The sequence below is a fragment of the Eumetopias jubatus genome, unplaced genomic scaffold (assembly GCF_037043125.1).
Source record: "Eumetopias jubatus isolate StellerSeaLion01/CBP00866 unplaced genomic scaffold, mEumJub1_p1.0 scaffold_3, whole genome shotgun sequence".
Lineage (NCBI taxonomy): Eukaryota > Metazoa > Chordata > Mammalia > Carnivora > Otariidae > Eumetopias > Eumetopias jubatus.
In genome coordinates, this window is record NW_028274809.1 from 44911668 (window position 1) to 44932600 (window position 20933).

General features: G+C 36.6%; 2 protein-coding genes across 4 annotated transcripts in view; one reads left to right on the forward strand and one right to left on the reverse strand.

The window, feature by feature from the left end:
* The window catches only part of PMS1 (PMS1 homolog 1, mismatch repair system component), a 76691-nt gene extending 76228 nt beyond the window's left edge, over nt 1-463 (reverse strand). For 2 of the 3 annotated variants that reach the window (XM_028123390.2, XM_028123368.2), the window contains exon 1: nt 371-463. The gene's annotated coding sequence lies outside the window, so the exon portion shown is untranslated. Of the gene's footprint in view, nt 1-341 lie in introns of all 3 variants that reach the window. The other variant, XM_028123378.2, reaches the window with a different exon arrangement.
* ORMDL1 (ORMDL sphingolipid biosynthesis regulator 1) lies at nt 254-16690 on the forward strand. Its single transcript, XM_028123402.2, has 4 exons — nt 254-683; nt 2824-3004; nt 8218-8369; nt 12444-16690. The coding sequence occupies exons 2-4, from the start codon at nt 2831-2833 to the stop codon at nt 12577-12579; spliced, it is 462 nt and encodes a 153-aa protein (XP_027979203.1). The 5' UTR covers nt 254-683; nt 2824-2830; the 3' UTR covers nt 12580-16690.
* The last annotated feature ends 4243 nt before the right edge of the window (nt 16691-20933 follow it).

Here is a 20933-nt window from a genome sequence, read left to right on the forward strand (position 1 = left end):
CGCAGTTAAAATGTCTGCCTGGCAAACAACTTTAAAATGCTGCACTCAGAAGGTTCTGGGAAATGGGCTGCAACAAAGGCCCAAGCACGATTTAGTGAGGCACGGCCAAACCAGATAGAAACCGACCGAGCCCTGCTTAAAGACCGCTCTCCACGCGTGCGCGCCCACGAGCCCGGCTCCGTCCGCTTCCCGCCCCTCCTTTGCGAGGGGGCGGGAGGGAGCGGGCAGGAGGCACAAGGCTACCAGTGGCGCTCTCACGCCAAACGGGACCAGGTGAAGGTAAGGGGCTTTCGAGCCTACGAGAAGATAAGAATGAATGCCCGTTAGACACACAACACTACCATCGCGCTCGCGGCAGGAGGGCAATTACCATCCACGAGCGGACCGGCCAGCGTCCCGCCGAACTCACAGGCCCAACCTCGGGGCTCCCGGACTCTCCTCCAGCGCACGACTGGGCGGGCAGTAGGCGCGCAGCACTTAGTCCCGCCCTGCCCGGGGAACGTGGGATTGGCGCTGCCCGCAGCCAATCCCCTGGCGGCGCGTTCGGCTCTGAACGCTTCCGCAAGCTGCGCTGCGCTACGCTGGGCTGTTCTGCGGCTGATGTTAGGCATTCGGCCTTGAAGAGACGCCGTCGCCGCGGAGCTGGTTGTGTTCCGAGCTGGCCGCCGGGAGTGGGGCGGCGGGTGAGTGGGCATGAACGTCTGTAGGGGCTGTGCTGCTGTCTGCGGCGGTAGGGGCTGTTGGCGGGCCAGGGTAGGCTTGAGGGGAAAAAGTGAACTACGGCTGCGTCCGCGGCTCCTGCTCTGCCGGTGCGGACCAAGTGGCCCCCCGAGGCTTGCCCCCAAGTCCTCGTCATCTTGCCTTGGTACTGGTGAGATGTGCAGCTCCGAGAGGGAAGGGGCGAGTGGGGGAGGTGCTGCGGCGGTAGGGGCTGCCCGTGATTTTCTGGCTCACGAGGAAGTTCCCAAGAGGACCGGTCGCCGTCCTCGAGACACTTGCCTAGGCAGAGCCGGGAGGCTCTTCACAGTCGGAAGTCATTGTTTGCCAGTCCTGAAGTGGCGCGGCAGACTCCTTGGGAAGGTTTTCTGAACTGGGGTAGGGTCAGTACCACACCAGCTTTGCCTTCCAGCTCAAATAGAAATGTTAAGCCTCTTTCGAGCTTTATTTTTTTCTTTCCATCCTGTGGGAAATGGGAAAAGTATCTTGAGTTTTGGCATCTTCTAAGTATAACCTATAGCTTATGAAAAGAATGTATGATGTAAAATAGATATTTAGATTAGAAGAAATATTTACACACGTTAACTTGAGACATTTGTGTCTTGTTAGTGTAACCAGCTTCCATCATCGTAAGCCTTGATGCGTGTTCCATAGATTTTTGGAGAGAGAATGCGACATTTTACTCCGGAAACACTTGTTGGATGGGTTTGAGAAATTCCTCTTTTAATGCCAACTCTATAATAGGGTTCATGTACTAATAAATCAGACCTGTTCAAATATACTCTAACCATGCCACCCCCTTTCAGTCTCACTGGTTGGTTTTTACTGGAGATGATAGTTATTCTTCAGGACAGCTGTATTTTGTTCGAGGGATTCTTAGAACCAAGGAAACGTCAGCCTTAAAATAACTGGGAACTAATATCTGTTCTTCCTTTGGTGTTCATTTTGAATGCAATAAAGGGAAAAAAACTCAGAAAAAGAAAAAACCGAGAATTTTAGGGGAGTTGAAGAGTTAGAAAGACTCATTGTTTTAACCTTATTGTATCATGAGATTGAGAAACAAACCTTATCCCTGGACCATGTAAATTTTTCGCCACATTATGTTCCTCCCAGGTTCAATATTTAAAAAGAAGTGAACCTGACCACTCTTTGGAAACATTACATTACATTAGGTATAAGAATCTGGCTACTCAGAATAGACTGGGTGGATCTACGTTGCCTTTTTTTGTCTTTAATTCAAGTATAATTAACAAACATATTAGTATCAGGTGTATAATATAATGATTTAACAATTCTGTACATTTCTCAGTGCTCATCAGGATAAGTGTACTCTTAATCCCCATTATTTATTTCACCCATCCCCCCCCACCAACCTCCCCTCTGGCAACAACCACCAGTTTGTTCTCTGTATTTAAGAGTGTTTTTTGGTCTTTTTTTTGTTTTGATTCTTAAATTCTATATGTAAGTGAAATCATATGGTATTTGTCTTTCTCTGACTTACTTCACTTAGCATTATATCCTCTAGGTCCATCGATGTTGTTGCAAATGACAAGATTGCATTCTTTTTTATGGCTAAGTAATACTCTAGTATATATACATATGCATACACACACACACGTCTTTATTCATTCACATGTGGGTGAACACTTGGGTTGCTTCCGTATCTTGGCTATTGTAAATAATGCTGCAGCTTTGCTTTTTTTATATTAGTTTTATTCTGTACATTTAGCTCCTGAGCTTTCACTTTGGTTTCATGATATAAGAAAGTGTAGGTTTTCTCTTTCAGTCTGAGTTTTCCTGTCCATTATTTCATTTAGTAAAACCAACATGCTAGAAGACAAGCTTTAGGAAAGGGATTTTAATTTACTTTTTCAATAAGAGCCATAAAAATAAATCTTGTTTGTCTTACCATGAAGTCAGATGTTAAGAATTATTTACTGCCTTCATTGGCATCTGCAAATAGCATATTTTGGTGGATGTGTTTGTTCTATTTCAGAACAACTAGAGAAAAATGATCCTAGTAACACTTATTTTGTCATGTCGGAATAAAGAGTGTTTAGGTTTCCAGTTATATCATTGTTGATTCATTTCATTGCTTTCCTACAGAGCAAACATGAATGTTGGAGTTGCCCACAGTGAGGTGAATCCAAATACCCGCGTAATGAACAGCCGGGGTATGTGGCTGACATATGCATTAGGAGTTGGCTTGCTTCATATTGTCCTACTCAGCATTCCTTTCTTCAGTGTTCCTGTTGCTTGGACCTTAACAAATGTTATACATAATCTGGTAAGAATTTTACTTTATACTAAGCACTTAAAAGCCTAAGGTTTAGTGCTTGTCAGGGACTGAGGGAGAAAGAAATAGGGAGTTGCTGTTTAATGAGTACAGTTTCAGTTTTGTAAGATGAAAAGAGTCCTAGAGATGGTTGGTGGTGATGGTTGCATAGCAATGTGAATGTACTTAATGAACCCAAGTGTTCATCCACATGTGAATGTACTTAATATCACTGAATTGTACACTTAAAAGTGGTTAAAATGGTACATTTTACGTTATGTGTATTTAAACAATTTTTTTAAAAAGCTTAATGCTTTATGCTATAAAGAAGAAAAACATGATGTAGCTTAATAGTTTTATTGAGATATAATTCATAACCATATAATATATAAAATTCACTGACTTAAAAGTGTACAGTTTAGTGATTTTTAATATATGTGACAATTTTGAAGAATTCTAATCTGGGATAAGATGATATTTTTTCTATTAATACTTTATATTTAAACATTGAGCTCTTTTTCTAAGTAAGACCTTTTTTTTCCTCTTTATGGTTTTATGGAATCTAGAAAATAGTAGGTCATTTTAGCAAAAATTACAAGACACTGTAATTCAAGCTACTAATGTACTGATTAACCAGAATGCTTCAGAAGTAATTATGGTTTTTGATTAACTGGAGATTAATAACCATCTTTGATTTCAATCCTTGTTAAACTTCAATCCTTTCTAAATTGTATACATATACTCTCCTTCAGTATAGAAATGTTGAGCTTCTTCATATCTTACGTGATTGAGGATCTTATGGTGCCTTAGCTTTTTCATGTTGACTGTGGTTCTTCTGTATTATAGGATAGTTCTGCAAAGTATCCCACAGAGGTTCAGTTGATTCTACTGACTATATTATGCAGTCCTGGAAAAATTAAAAAAAAAAAAAAAAACTAATAGTGACCTTTCTTGTCTTTAACAGTCTGTGAAAGCAGAATGAAAGGGGAGAAATCCATTAGTTGAGACTTTTAATGGAATCCAGATTAATTATTTGTTTAAACATATCCAGAAAATGAAGAACTTGGAACATTAAGGCAGGAAAATGTAGGAGAAATAGATTTTTTTTAATTAATGTTATTTATTTCCTATTTTTTGAAGAGTATTTGAATTTGATTGGAGGAGGACAAGGATAATGTGGTGGTAAAAATAAATGAATGTCCACCTAGTCCATTTTATGCGATGGACCTTGGTAGGGCTATTTTTAAGTAGTGACTTCTCTGAAATATTTGACAAGAGTTATATCCCTCTTACCAGAATTCCTTTTCTTTGGCTTCCATGAGATCACTTTTTCCTAGATATATTTCTAATTTTTCCTTTTCTCTTTCTTGCACATTCTTCCTTCTGTTTTCCTCTCCTAAATATTGCTGTCCCCAAGGTTCTTTTCTTCATCTCTTTTTATTCTGTGTATTCTATCAAGATTACTTCATCTATCTGTATTTTCAGTTTCTTCCTGTAGAATGATGATGCTCATATTAAAATTGGCAGATCACCTTGTACCTTAAGCCAAACAGTTATAAATTAAACTCATTCCTGATCTGTCCCTTACCACTCACAACCTGTTCCTCTGGCTTTGTTTCTGATCTAATCTAAAGACACCACTGTCTGCCCAGTGAGGCAAGCCAGATACCTGAATGTCAAAGGTGAAGTGATTCATGTAATGAATTATCCAAACTGAGACTAAAAGAGAGCTCTATTAATAACTACTCCAAGAAAACAGGTGTAAATCCGGACCATTCCCATGCTGTCTAGTCTATATGGTCACTCCAGTCTTAGATTAACTCCTTTTCCTCTGTATTCCACACCATTTAGTCAAAGCCCTGTTTTACTGCTTTACTGTCTCTCAGCTTGATCCCCACTGGCATTGCTATAATTGGTGCCCTTATTTTTTCCTGAGGTCGATTACTCCAGTAGATCAGATGGTGTCCTTGATGTTCCTCTACCGTCCTCCATTCCAACTTGGCAGAGAGTTATTTTCAAAATTCATATATGCTCAAGTCATGTTCTAAGTCCTTCTGTGATTCCTTATTATATTCATAGTAAAATACCAAGTTCCTTATGTGGCATATGAGACCAGTTGATAACAGTACACAGGCAAGAAAAGGACTCAATCTTATCTCATCCCATCTCCAAACATGAGTATTGCTCTAACAATAATGAAAATTATCTCGTTCTCACCTTTTTGCTTTGGCTTAGGCTCTTTTTCCACTATTTTAATACCCTCCCCCCCTTGCTGGGCTGATTCCTACTTGTCCAGGAAAACTACTCAAATATCTCCTTCTCCAGGAAGCTACAAAACTCCCATGCTGCATTCTTTTAGGTGTATTTATCATAGTTTTATTATTAGGAATTTGTCTCTTTATTTCCCGTATCTCTAAAGACCTATGTAAATGTTTGCTAAATTAGTCTGTATTGTCATATAATTTTCCCTTCTCCAATGGCACATGTATTAAATGTACTTTAGAAGTTACCCCCTCCCTTTGCCTAGATGTTTTCAAGTTAGTTGACTGAGATTTTGAAGCACAGTATATGGGTGTGAGCAAAGCATAAGGGAAGCGAACTTCTGACTTACTAGTTCACCACACTAAAACCCTAACTACCAGCCATTGATGTAGCAATTAACATGACTCCAAATTTAAGTTTCTTTTGAAGACAGACTACATTAAACCAATAAAATGTGAAATACGTACTGAACGCTTTTAAATGGGAAAATAGACCTAGTTGTTATCCGTGGTTAGAAAAAATACTGTCTTTGCCTTTCTGAACCATATAGTAGAAACCTACAGTGATTGTTTTTATTCATTTTTGCAGTGGCTATAGTTCACTTTTAGAGGTATTAATATTTCACAAAATTCTTAGCTTTTAAAATGAATGAGGATTTTCTGCATTTTGAGCCAGTAAATATTAACTGCTAACCATGAGCTACATATTTTTTCCCCAAGTTTTTTGATTTGGGTATAAATCCTCCATCACTAAATTTTATAGAATAACTATTAAAAATAATGGGATAGAAGATGTATGGTCAGTAAGAGTCTGTTTAACTGAAAAGGATATATAAGATATTCTGTTTGAATATTCTAAACACTGGTGATGCATGTAGTTTGAAGGAAATAATGAGGGGATTGTTATTTGTTTTTGATGATTCTAATACATGCATGGGTTAGAGATTCTTAATTTTTTTGGGTCCTATACTTCTCAGAATTTAAAAGCATACAATTTGTTTTAATTGCCTCCTGTAAAGTCCATGTGAAAATAGTTTCCTTGTGCTTACAGAATAAACATTCCTTAGCTTAGTGTCATCTTGGCTTAATACCTAATACTTGCTGCGTACCAGCCCTTGTTCCTGAGGTATTCAGGCTAATGGGAGAACAAACATGTCAACAATTCTAACAAAATATATTGTGCTATAAATAAAAGTATTTTCAATAAAATTCTATACAAGCACATAGGCTACTACTAATGAGGGAGGCTTCACTAAGGAGTTGTCATTTGAGCTGAACCTTCAAGAATGAGATAGTTGACAAGATAGCATCACAGCTCTTGCCTTAGCAACAAAGAACCTTTCCCTCTTCTGCATTGGCTGTAGACTCTGTACCTTTGATAGCAGTTTCTGCCCTACATTCTAGTTGCTTATGCATATCTTTTTTTTTTCTTACCATCTTTTAGAAGATTGAGTTTTTTTCAAGGCTATGAACATTTCTTACTCAATTTCATATGGGCATACATGTCCTGTGTCCTGTACATATAAGCCACTTATTAAATGCTTTTTTAGTTAAATCCAATTGAACATGAGTCTGTTGCTATATAGCTTAGGTGTTATTGTGGCTAAACAACTTCTGAATTGCTTAATGGAATAACTAGAAAGTAGACTCGGCTTTGAAAAGAATGGCTCTCTACACCTAGTTAGTAATATAAAATTTCAAATCACTAATTTTTTTTCCATATATTTAATAAAAGTTGAAGAAGCAAAAATGACACCTCATTGTGACTTCTAGGAGGAAAGACTGATGATAATGTTTAGGTAAGAATATTCTGTTACTGGTGCCTCAGACAGTGATCCTGCAATGAAGTACTACCAGTGATCTAAATAGAATAATAATTTCAAGGAAACAAAATCTAATATATATTGGTTTTTTTCCTAATCACAAAATTAGATGTTCAAACATATCCCTAGACAGAATGAATTTTCGTAATGTTTTTTTACTTTCAAAAAAGGTAACTTCAGGGCCACCTGGATGGTTTAGTCAGTTAAGCATCTGACTCTTGATTTTGGCTCAGGTCATGGTTTCAGGGTCCAGGGATTGACCCAGATTGACCCACATCTGGCTTTTCTCCCTCTCCCTCTGCCCCCCTAAATAAATAAATCTTCTTAAAAACTAACTTCAAAAGAAACACTATTGGGGCACAGTGGTGATTTTAAAAGCAAATTAAGCTGAACATTAGATCTACTATCCATCTTTGTTAGAACTATTGAGACAGAGACAGTCAATAAATATTTTCAAAGCCATTTTCCCCTGATGCAGAAATTTTATTATTATTTATGAATGTATGTTATCATTTTGTAAGTATCATCAGATTTATTAATATGACACTAAATATTCCTACACATCAGGGATAAGATACTCCTGTTTCCTGGGGGCCTGGGTAGCCCATTTGGTTAAGCTATTGCCTTTAGCTCAAGTCATGATCTCAGGGTCCTGGGATCGAGCCCCACGGTGGGCCCCCTGCTCAGTGGGGAGCCTGCTTCTCCTCCCTCTACCACTTCCCCTGCTTGTGCTCTTTGGCTTTATCTCTCTGTCAAATAAATAAATAAAATAAAAGATAATCCTGTTTCCTAATAGGAAAGTAAATGTAATGTAATGTAATGTAACTAAATGTAATGATATAAAGCTATCCTGATGTTCTTTTTTTGTGTATTTTCAATTTAATAGGAGATGAAAACACGTTACTTTCAGTTGATCTGTTACTGGTTTTCACCAAATAATATTCATATGCCTCTGGAAGTTTTATTTTACTATGAAGAAACTGGCCACAGCCTTTCACAAATAATATGAAAGCTTAAAATTTGAGTTGTTAAGTTGAATCACCCATACTGTAATAAGCAGTCTGGAACTATCTTAATGCTTGCTGACAAGTACTAATTTTATATTTGATATTGATTATATATCTCCTTGCTTGTTTTCCAGGGGATGTATGTATTTTTGCATGCAGTAAAAGGAACACCTTTTGAAACTCCTGACCAGGGTAAAGCAAGGCTCCTAACTCATTGGGAACAACTGGACTATGGAGTACAGTTTACATCTTCACGGAAGTTTTTTACAATTTCTCCAATAATTCTGTAAGTGGTGGAAATTTTTTAGGTATGAAGAAGATTGGATAAGAGGGAGCTGTCCTTTTATTAGGTTGAATTTCAATTAGAAACAGAGAAACAGAATATTTGTTGAAATCTCTACCAATGAATAGCTACCACAGAGCATGAAATACAGGCAGAGTCTTTAACAGGCTGGTAATAAACCGTTTTTTATCTCAGTAATATATAGAGACAACATAGTGTGCCCATCAGTATGTTTAGACATTCTAGGATATACAGGTCAAATATATTCTAGTTCATATACTTAAGTTGCTTACAAGAAAGACAAATGCATAATCTTATTCTGTATTCCACTATCAGATTAATCTCCCTAAACAAGGATTTGGATGATTTCAGATGAATTTCATTGACCACCTCCCCCCCCTCCCCACCAATTTAGATGTTCAGACTCCTTAGGAGAGACTGCTGTATAGTTTATAGACAAAGAGAAGTTAGGCTTTCATCGTAGAACAGACCTGGGTTGAATCCTGTGTTTATCGCTCAACCTGCTTGGTTTGCTCATAATGAAATTCTAGCCAGTAGTACATAGCTCAGTATGATGGCGTAAGAAATAAATGAGATAATATCTATTTGTAAAGCATTTAACCTTCAATTACCTCCTATTACCTGATATTCAGGACCCTTCACAAAATGGTTCCTACCTCATTTTTTCCTTTATGTGAATATTTTACCCCATCCAACTTCCATGTGGTCAAGCTCTTCTAAGCAGCATTTCTTGAAAACTTCATGTGTAGTCCTAGTTCTATGCCTTTGTTCAAATAATGTCTCCTACCCAAAATACCTTCTTTCTTAATTTATCCTTCTTTCAAGATTTAAATCCTACCTCCTCAATAAGGTCTTTTCCTTAGCACCCAACCTTAAGTAATAATGACCTGTTTTGAACTTATTATGCCACTTTGTATTATCTGTTATTATAAATGATTTGTTTGTGCAAAGAATTTCTAAGTGCATAGATGGCTTTGAATGCCACGCTCAGTATAGTTGTATGCATATAATGGATGTTTTATGTATATCTTGATCAAACACTGTATACCACATAGTTTATATATAGTAATGCATCCATGATAAAATCAGTGCAGTCTGGAATAACTGGAAAGACTTCTTGGAGGCATTAGGATTCCTTAAACTGGGACTTAGGGGAAAGTAGATTTTAGATAGATGTGCAGAGAAAGGAAGGCATTTTAAAATGAAAAGAATCAATTGATCATAAAGTGATAGGTTTCTTTTTTCTTATATTGATAGCACTTTGAGGAAATTTTTTAAATTTTTATTCCAGCCCCATATAAAATTAACATCAAAAGATAAATGATTTGTATGATATAACAAAGATAAGTGCAATAACAGGAACAATAGTTAAACAAACAGCCCTAAATTTGGACTTTAGCTCTACTGCTTTCTAGCTGCGTGACTTTTGGCCATTTCTTTGAAAGCCTCAGTTTCCTCATCTATAAAATGTTGAGGATTGCATTATAATTAATGTAAAAAGCTGACATTTATACTGAATTTTCACTAAGAGCTGTCACAAAATTGTCAACTAAGATGTACCTGTGTACAACATCCATATTTCTAAAAATATATTTTTGACCCACAGGTATGATTTCAAATATTCTGTGATTAAATTCCTTATATAACTGAAGAAACAACATTAAAATCATCTATATAATATTGATACTTTTCAGAGTGCTTTCACATTTTCTTATTTGATCATCATTTGTCAGGTAGGTGGGGCATGCAATGTTATCCCAGATTTTTAGATAAAGAAACAGGCTGAAATGCATTACCTTATTTCAGATCTTGCATCTAGTTGGAGTCCAGAGCCCAGATGAAATCCTAAACTTCAATACAGGTCTCTTTCCAGTATACCCTTTGACAACTGGAAATTGGCAAATGGAAATTTGGCAACTGGCAATTACACAATTCCCACCTTGGGTTTTGCATCCCCTTGGAGGGTTGTCAGGGTTTTGTAAGAACCAAGTGATTTTCGTATAATTTACACATAAAGTTAGTTTTTATTAAAAAGACATAAAGGGGGACATATATTACAGTATGACGAGAAGCAGTTCCAAGAAGATCTGTTTCCAACATAATCAGGTTATACATTAAGCCCACAATGATTATGGGAAATCAACTGAGCTTACTAAATGCAAGTGGTATCCTATTTTGTTCAGTGAAGGAAGTATAAAAACAGTCTTCAGGTATATGAAAGTTGAAAGAAAGGATTTAGACAAAAGATTGAAGAATATGGTTTATTCTCCAGAAGTATTTTCTGATTATAGTTTGTGAAATAGGTGGAAAATTACAGAATCCCTCAATTTAGATGATTCTGAAAATGATATATATAGCTCTCTGTGATGTTTTTAGTCATACCTTAAAATAGCTGTTCTTTTCTAACCACATTACACAAGATGCTTTTCTCCCCTTATTAGAAATGAATGACAGTACTTAGAGGAAAGGCTATTAGGATACTTTCCTGTATACTCTTAATAGTACTAATTAGACAAACACCCATATGCAGACTAACTTCTTAGTTATGATCAAATAAAGTATGATGTTTTAGTCTTTACATCCTGTCTATATTAGGATACTCTCAGTGGCCAGATGATGTGACTGCACTCTGATGTACCCTTGGGTAAAACTAGACAATTCTCACTTGATGATTTATGGTCCTAAAGGTAGCTTAGGCTTGTCAAAACAAATTCTCAGATGTTGAATGTCTTCGAATGTGTACATATGTTCAATTACAGCAAAGTAGTTGGAAATTTACAACAGTTTTCCAGTTAAACTGGTTGTCCACCTGTTCAGCTACTATATGAAAATGAGAACATCAAAAGGGCAATCAAGTATTTGAAATCTGTATCTTTGAAAGAAGATACAGAATTGTACTAATACCCCCTTTCCACAACTTTATAGCAGTAGTTTTTTTTTAAATTTTATTTTATTATGTTAGTCACCATTCATTACATCATTAGTTTTTGATGTAGTGTTCCATGATTCATTGCGTATAACATCCAGTGCTCCATTCAGTACCTGCCCTCCTTAATACCCATCACCAGGCTAACCCATCCCCCACCACCCTCCCCTCTAAAACCCTCAGTTTGTTTCTCAAAGTCCATAGTCTCATGGTTCGTCTCCCCCTCCGATTTGCCCCCCTTCATTTTTCCTTTCCTACTATCTTCTTTTTTTTTTTTTTTTTAACTATAATGTATTATTTGTTTCAGAGGTACAGGTCTGTGATTCATCAGTCTTAACACAATTCACAGCACTCGCTATAGCACATACCCTCCCCAGTGTCCATCTCCCAGCCACCCCATCCCTAATCACTCCAGCAACCTTCAGTTTGTTTCCTAAGATTAAGAATTCCTCATATCAGTGAGATCATGTGATACTTGTCTTTCTCTGATTATTGACTTATTTCGTATAGCAGTAGTTTTTAACCTATTGGTCGGTCCCAAAACCGTTTGAGAATATGATAGATGCTTTGGATCTGGATCTTCTCTTCAGAAACATACACATAAATACAAAACTATACCTGACATTTCAGAGAAATACGAACCCTAGTTTGAAAGACTTATGCTTTAAAGGATGCTAAGTAGCAAACACATTTTTTTTTTTAAGATTTATTTTAGGGAGAGAGAGAAAGATCATGAGCAGGAGGGACAGAGAGAGAGGAAGAGAGAATCCTAAGCAGACTCCATGCTGAGCGCAGAGCCCGATGCAGGGCTTGATCTCACAACACTGAGATCATGACCTGAGCCAAAACTGAGAGCTGGATGCTCAACCAACTGTGCCACCCAGGCGCCCCGCAAGCACATTCTTTTAAATGCATTTAACGTAATTGCAGAAATGCAAAATGTGCATATATGCCTCCATTAAATAAATTTTTAAATCCCAAAATAATTTAGGCCCCAAACTGTAAAACTCTTATTTTACTGCTCAAAAGTGAATCTGCTTTTAGATGTTTATGTTTCAGTGGCCTTTTTTACCTTTAAATTTTTTACAAATTTTACATGTTATATATGTTTTTAATTTTTATTTCTGCAGATATTTTCTGGCAAGTTTCTATACGAAGTATGATCCAACTCACTTCATCCTAAACACAGCTTCTCTCCTGAGTGTGCTAATTCCTAAAATGCCACAGCTACATGGTGTTCGGATCTTTGGAATTAATAAGTATTGAAATGTTTTGGAATGGAACAAAATTTTTACAGCTACTGAGTTTTCTGTAAGAAAGGAGTGGTTAGTAAACTGCACGTTTCCATGATAATGTGAAATGAGATGTATTTACATTGGAGGGCCAGTTGCTGGTTCTTCATATGCTGTTTTGAAGTGCAGATATTTACTAGAAGATGCCTCTGTGTAATGCATGTGGTATCTTTCTGAAGAGAGGCTTTATAGGCAGGCTGGGCAGGCCCAGCTTATAAGTTAAATGGTTGTAAAGTGAGGGTATAGTAGATAAATCTAAGGAAATAGATTTATAAGACACCAAGACCAGTTTAGCTTATAATAAGTGGGCATTATGTTAGGAGAAGAAAATTTCCAGTCATTCAGTCAGTTTAAGCAGACATACATGTAAACCAGAATCATCTCTTTATAAGTTTATTATAGATCATTTTTATTACTGTATGTATTTCTCTTATGGTATATAAGAGGATATTTCCCTCTTGTTTTATACAAAGCAATTCCCTACTTGATGATTGTACATTTTTGGTTTTGCTGGCTCAACACTGTATTGAAGGATGAGGTCATTTTTACATTTATTAAGTTACTGAGTTCATGAAAGTCCACCTTCATGACTGATGATAAGACAGCCAGGCATCTTATAAACAGCCTCTGAGTCAGCCTTCTAATTTTGTAGCAGAGTGGGTTTTGCTGCCTTTCCAGACACAAGGCTGCTAATCCAATTAAGAAAATAATTTATTTCACACGGTTAAAATATATGGTAATTTAAAGCTGTCTGCTTATTTGGTTGATAATCTAATTGTTAAAGTCTGCTATTGTTTAGAAAAGGAAACATAAAATGGACAACTATTTTAGCCGACCTGTGGTCTGGCAGAAACTGCTTCTGTAGCAGTAGTACAAGTAAATAATGGAGTCTTTTTTAGTGGGATTGCAGTAAAAGACAACATTGCCTTTTCTTACACCCCCTGCTCTCAATCCCCATATTTTGCCCATTAATGTTTTGCCTTTCAATACATGGATCTTATTGTAGATGAAGCCAAAGTGGTAACTCTTTCCAAAGCAGCAACCATATTGAGATCTTGTGATATTAATTGCAAGAAATAACTACTTGGAGAAGGAAACATGTCAAAAACAAAGTTCTGATACGGGGTGAAACTGAAAAGTCCCGTAATATTTGTAAACAAAACTGAGTGAAAAGAGTTATAGACCAACTGAAAAATCAATTTGTTTCAATAAACTGACTTTTGGGGGGTAATGATCATCGTTTTGTATTTCAGAAGTACTGAGTTTAGAAATCAGTTGTATGATAATGCTTTTGTATGTTTGTCTTTTCCCATGTATTTTTAAACCAGTAATCTATACTTGAATAAAACTTTTTTTCATGTAAGATTATTACAAATAATCTCCAAATTCAGTCAGCAATGTCACATTTATTTTTCAAGGTTTTTTAAAGCAACTGAATTTGTAAAATTAAGGTAGTTAAAAATGTTCCTTTGCTTTTCTTCATTTTAAAGGCTTCATTTTTGCTTTAGACTTCAGAGACAAATCTATTTCTGTTAATACAGGCCTTCTTCTTTTTTCCCCACTCGTCACCCTTCAATGTTTTAAAAATATTTATTCAATAGATATTTGAGGGCCCAGTCTGGTGTAGGTATTGTGGCTATAGTTTGTAAGTAAGACAGACAAAATCTTTTCCTTTACAAGCTTACATTCAAATTGGAGAACAGATAATAAATGAGTCAAAACATATTATTTCATGTAGTGATAAATGCCATGGGAAAAAAAATTAAGCAGGTGAAAGGAGAACCTACCTCAGAAAGCCTTCCCTAATGTTCCTAAGGTGATTTTTGGACTAGAAAGGAATAATAAAGGAGGATGAGAATGGTAAAAAATGAGGTCAGAGAAATAGAAAGGGTTAGATCTTTTAGGGCTCTATTGGCCAAGGTAGTAAGCAAATTTTCTTCTAAGCTTGACAAAGCCATTGGATAGTTTTACATAGGAAATTAAAGGGATCTGGTTTGTTTTTTTTTTAAAGGTTACTGGCTAATGTTGAGAATAAAGTGTAAAAGAATAGGAAGCAGAAAGAATAGTTGGGAAACTACTACAGGCAAGCGGTAGCTCAGACTAGAAAAATGGCTATGATGAAGTGGTTAAGAAGTGGTCAGATTTGGTATACGCTTTTTTGGTCTTAACACCTGGGTGAATGGTTGTATTAAATATGGAAACTTCCCAATTTCACAAGTTTATATCATTTAATGTGAAAAAAGCAACTTTTTTTTTTAACAAAATCTATAATGACTATCATTTGGGTCAAAACTAATTGCTGTGCTGTAATTGCTCCTAATTTCAAATCAGGAAACAGTGGCGGTCTCTAAATATGCCTTGAGTTCAGAAGTGCCACTAATTTTAGCATTCACTGGTGAATTTTCCCTACAACAATTAGTACTGTGGAGTTCCATGGTGGTTTTCTACTTCCCTATTCCCTTCTACATTTATTTATTGGAATTCTGTAAGTAAGATTTTTTTTCTTCATTTATTTATTCAATCATTATATTATTTTGGACATACAGATATTCTTTGGTTTATAGTTCATTATTATCATTACTAATTTGTTCAAATTGTTCTCCAGATTTGGCCATTGGAAGTCAAAGTTCCCAGTGATAATTTCCAAGTTGGCTTCTGTGTCTTTTTGACCTACCCCCCCACCACTTTTTTTTTCCTTAAGCACTATGGTCTACTAAACTATAAAGATCGTAAGGGGCATAACAATATCTCCTTAACTAATATCTGTATGAATTAGCCTTATGGAGTTATATGATGCTAAGAGTTGGAAAAGACCTTAAAGACTATATAATTTCAGCTCCTTACCTTACCTTGAATTTTCATTAACCATCATGCCTCCATTCAGTTCTGTGTTAGTGCTAATAAAGGAGGACTTATAAGGCTGCATTTTTGTAATGGAATTTATAACTTATTTTGCATTAAGCCGAAATCTAATCCTTATTCTACATAACTCTTCAACTGTTTAACTTTTTAAACTGTTACCAATAGCACTGAATAAACATTACCAGGGTCTTCACCATTTTCCATATGATACGGTTTCAAATTTCTCCTACTATCCTGGTAATTCTGCTCTTGAGTTGCAGTTTATTATTATATAGTATTAGAGCTAACTACAAGAGGTGAAAAAATGTGATGTCATTACAGTGGTACCACTTCTCTTGTTTCTGGATCCTTTTTTTTTTTTTAATGTAGTCTGATTTTAGCAATTTTAACAGCCACATATCACTGATTCACCTACAGTCACTAAAACCTCAACTCTTCAACATGTAGTGCCTTTAAATGATGGCTTTCCCTTCATATACTTAATGGATTTATTAAACCAAGTCTAAGATTTCTTTTTCCTGTGGAACCCCATCTTGTTAGATTGAAACTTAATTGTCATGCAATATATTTCTCCTATATTATATCTCCTTTATTAATATGTCATCAGTAAATAAGCCCCAAAATGCTCTCATGCTAATCCTGAAGAAGACCAATGTAGCAACCCAGCGTAGACCAATGCAGTTTTGTAATGCTTCTAACAAGACAGAGTAATTTTCAAAACAATTACATGCATATTACATGTGGCTGTAGGAAATGTAAACAGGTTCAGTACTGGGAAGACAGGTCTAAGTAAAATAATCTAAAAGGAAGTTTGTACTAGCACTGGGGAGGGAAGGAAGGTAGGTAAGAGAATAGCAAAGATAAACTCTCCCTTATTTTGCCTAATGTCAAAAAGAAGAGTTATGAAATATCTTAGGTTTTTATTTTACTCCCTAATTTCAGTTCCAGTTAAAAATGATTCAGCAGGTAGTTTATTATATGGGGTTTAAAGTTTTTCATTTCACTTTAAATGAACACATGAGAATTATAAACTCAAATTTAGAATACTGAATATCTTAGTTATGTAGTACACGGCAGGCTTCAACTATATTGGGTAATAATATTACTCTTAAATTAGTGTTGCGTTCACAGAAGTTGATTATAGTATTCTTGACACTTTCATAATCTGAAACATTTCATAATTAAAACATAGTTTAGTAGAAACTGAAAAACAGGGTTCTAGAGGGGAGGGGGTGGGGGGATGGGTTAGCCTGGTGATGGGTATTAAAGAGGGCACATTCTGCATGGAGCACTGGGTGTTATGCACAAACAATGAATCATGGAACACTACATCAAAAACTAATGATGATATGGTGATTAACATAACAATAAAAAATTATTTAAAAAATATATTTGGAGTCTATATTCAGCATTGTAATTTATTCTATTTCTTGACTCATTCAAGCCTTTGATAATCAACTAATGATTATGGAAGTGACTCAACCTGTAGCACTAAATTTCTATATAATTCTAAGTTTAGCAGATAGGCCAAGTTTATCACTATGACTCTTCACTCTAACTGTATAATTATATTGATAAAAATAAATTCTCAATTATAAGAACTATAGTAAAGAAACTGCATCATTAACACTGTAGAGTGAACTCTTTAAAAAATATGACAGGAATCTTACAGTATATAAAATTTCTGACTTTCCAATTATGTAGTTATAAATTTCTATTGACAACATTTTTTTTAAATGTCTAGATTTTACAAAAAACTATGTTGAGTGTATTATCAAGAAGATAAGGGGTGCCTGGGTGGCTCAGGCAGTTAAGTGTCTGCCTTTGGCTCGGGTCATGATCCCAGGGTCCTGGAATTGAGTCCTGCTGAGCAGGGAGCCTGCTTCTCCTTCTCCTGCTCCCCCTGCTTGTGCTCTCTGTGTCAAAGTCTTTAAAAAAAAAAAAAAGGTATGCATCATGTTGTAATTTTTTATTTTTTAAAGATTTTATTTATTCATTTGAGAGAGCGAGAAAGAGAGAGAGAGCACATGAGAGGGGGGAGGGTCAGAGGGAGAAGCAGACTCCCTGCCGAGCAGGGAGCCCGATGCGGGACTCAATCCTGGGACTCCAGGATCATGACCTGAGCCGAAGGCAGTCACTTAACCAACTGAGCCACCCAGGCGCCCCCATGTTGTAATTTTTTTTTTTTTTTTTTAAGATTTTATTTATTTGACAGCGAGAGAGGGAACCACAAGCAGGGGGAGTGGGAGAGGGAGAAGCAGGCTTCCCCGCGGAGCAGGGAGCCCGATGCGGGGCTCGATCCCAGGACCCTGGGATCATGACCTGAGCCGAAGGCAGACGCTTAACGACTGAGCCACCCAGGCGCCCCATGTAATTTTTAAAATAGGAACAGAGAAGCCAGATGACATAACTGGCATTGCTGAGAAAATACCAGTATGCCACCTACCACAGACACAGATACAGAATCACCTGATACAGTGATTCTGCTTTGAGAAATTTGTCCCTCCTATGAATTATCAAGTCCTATGTTTCTATGATGGTACTTAACAGTCCTGGGGATTATATGGGAGCAACAAAAAGATTCACCCTCTCCCTCCCCTGCCAATAATACAGACCCCACACACTTGAAAAATAAGATCATCTGGGTATGGCAATTCCTCAAAAATTAAATAATTACCATATGATCCAGCAATTCCAGTTCTGGGTATATACCCAAAAGAAGTGAAAGCAGGGATTTGAAAAGGTATTTGTGCAACCCATGTTTATAGAAGCATTATTCACAATAGTTAGAAGGTGGAAAAAACCCAAGTGTCTATGGATAAACAAAATGTGGTATATACAAACAATAGGATGTTACTCCACTTTAAAAAAAAATTGACATATGCTACCACATTGGATGAACCTTGACATTATTGCTGTGTGAAACAAGCCAGTCACAAAAGGACAAATATCGTATGATCCCACTTATATGAGGTACCTAGAGTAGTAAGAGACATAATGGCAGTTTCCAGGGGCTGGCAGGAAGGGGAAATGAATTAGTGTTTAAATGGGTACAGTTTCAGTGGGGGAAAATGAAAAAGGTTTGTAGATGGGTGGTAAAGATGTTTGCACAACAGTGTGAATAAACTTAATGCCATTAAACTGTACACCTAAAAATGGTTAAAATGATAAATATTGTTGCATATATTTTACCACAATAAAATCATCTGAAATTTGTAAAATAAGCATAATGGTTCAGCAAATGAAAAAAAAAAGCAAATATTTTCCAAGGATGAGACTCAATTGACAGTATTACCATTAATGAAGCAATTTCTACATCAAAGAGATATTGTAAGTGTATTTTTAACACAATCCAAACCATGAAGAACGTAAGACAGGTGACTCAGGTGAAAAGAGATGCACCAGGCCTGAAACAGCCATTTAAAGCACCAAACTCATTTCTTTTGCTTCCATTCCATATTTACCAATCTTCTCATTATAATTTGGATCTGGCTTTCACTGTAATTTGCTCAATACAGGGAAAGTGAGGATCAGCAAGCTTAAGTATCCTACCTCCTTCATCATTACATTTTTCATAAATTAACACCTTAGTATATGGTTTTTACAAAGCAGTTTCTTAGCAGATTAAGTGTGTGACTCAGCACCCCAGAGTCCATTCACTTCCAAATCTGATAAACCAATTTCAAGCCTAGAAAATCAGATGTTGAAACCCAGTAATCACACCAAGGTCCTGCCAAGCTGTGGATACCTCTATGGCAAGCTATACCACCTTCCCCAAGCAACTCCCCACTCTCAATGTACACTTTCAATAATGCTGTGTTGTAATTAGACCCCATTCCTTGAAGATAGGGAGTGGATCTTATCTTTTATCCTTAACAACTGATGAAGTTCGTAGCCCAAAGGAAAGAACCCAATAAATATGTAATAAATGAAAATAAAATCCAATTTAGTAAGATGTAATTAGGAAATTATTGTAAAGATTCTTCTATATATTACTTTCCTCTAAAACTTACAAATGGAAAGTTAGGCAATAGCAAAGACAAAATGAGCATATTTTGATTCTAAATTCAAGTGGAAGTTACAGTAGTTAAGCCATATTTCTTTGAGAATGTCCACCAGTGGCATTCAAATCATATAATGTGATCTGTATGAAAGCCCAGGTAGGCCTCAGAGAGCGTTACGTGCCTTTCCACCAATAATTTCTCCTCTAGTACAATAAAGAACATGGAAAATGTATACACCTTCACTTGCCAAATATGTGGTACTGGTATAAGTGCCTTTTCTTTCTGCTACTTACATGCCATCAATCTATAAAAATTCCTAATGTGTCCTAGAGTTTTGCTGTTTCACATAATGCAGCATTAAGACTCAACACCAGCCAAACGTGCCTGGATGAGGAATCTGCCAATGATACCAGCACATAAAAAAGGGATAATTCTTGACACATTCTTGCACAGAAGGGTATTGAGACACACTTGCTGAACATAATCCAAATTGCAAGAAAATGCCAGATGTGAAAAATTTTATGGTCAGACTAGATTTCAGCATATAATAGAAAACAATCTCTAACTAATCATATGCAGTTGGACAGGAGAACTATTTTTTAACTTTTTGGTCTTAATTTTTCTCCCCCCCCCCCTTTTTTTTTAGCTCAGACACACGTCCTAGGGAAATATGAGTTATTTTATTTTCTAGAAGTTAAGGAAACAGTTTCCAGAACCAGATGGTCTAACTTCTAGCTTTGCGTTTACTAGCTGTGTGACCAGCAAATCATCAAACTCTGTGGTCCGTTTGCCTCATCTGTAAAATGAGGACAGTAACTAATTACCTCACGGGATTATAGTGAGGATTAAATGAATTAATCTGCAACACTACCTGGCACAACGGAAGTGAATTGCTAATTATGGTTGCTATTGTCACACATAAATTTTGAAAGCATGTGTCACCTAAAAAACTCTCAACATTTTGGTAATTATGAATGTATATATTTCTATCTACCACTAGACTATAACTGTGACTTCCGACCGAGATTTACTTATCTTCTATACCAAGAACTTCATGCCGTTCAAGACACAGACTTATGTGATAGCCTTAACCAATCTTGCATATATTAAGTCCTTGCTTAGTAAGCTTAGTAAAACCTTAAAGTCTAGCAGGACTTTAGCAGAAGAAAGACTTGGGATAAATCTATTTATACAAATGACAAGTTCACATACCAATAAAAGAAAGGGGGGGGGACTGAAGGAGGTCCAAGAATGAGTACATATTTTCCTGAAGGTTGTGTACATAGCAAGCAGAAACCATGAAATGCATTGCGAAAATAGGATATTATAATTTTTTCATGGTAAATGAATGTACCATAGCCCCTTCCCCTTTTTAATCACAAAAACGAGCCAGCCCCACACCATTACTCCAAAAAGTGGGAGGGACGGTTCAGACAGTCCGATCGGAAGCGCTTCCGTTCCC

What these genes read in the sequence shown, in the direction of transcription:
- ORMDL1 (XM_028123402.2), top strand. Translation starts at nt 2,831, where the DNA reads ATGAATGTTGGAGTTGCCCACAGTGAGGTGAATCCAAATACCCGCGTA. An exon ending in CAAATGTTATACATAATCTG is followed by an intron (nt 3,005 to 8,217) that starts GTAAGAATTTTA and finishes CTTGTTTTCCAG; the next exon opens with GGGATGTATGTATTTTTGCA. An exon ending in ACAATTTCTCCAATAATTCT is followed by an intron (nt 8,370 to 12,443) that starts GTAAGTGGTGGA and finishes TTATTTCTGCAG; the next exon opens with ATATTTTCTGGCAAGTTTCT.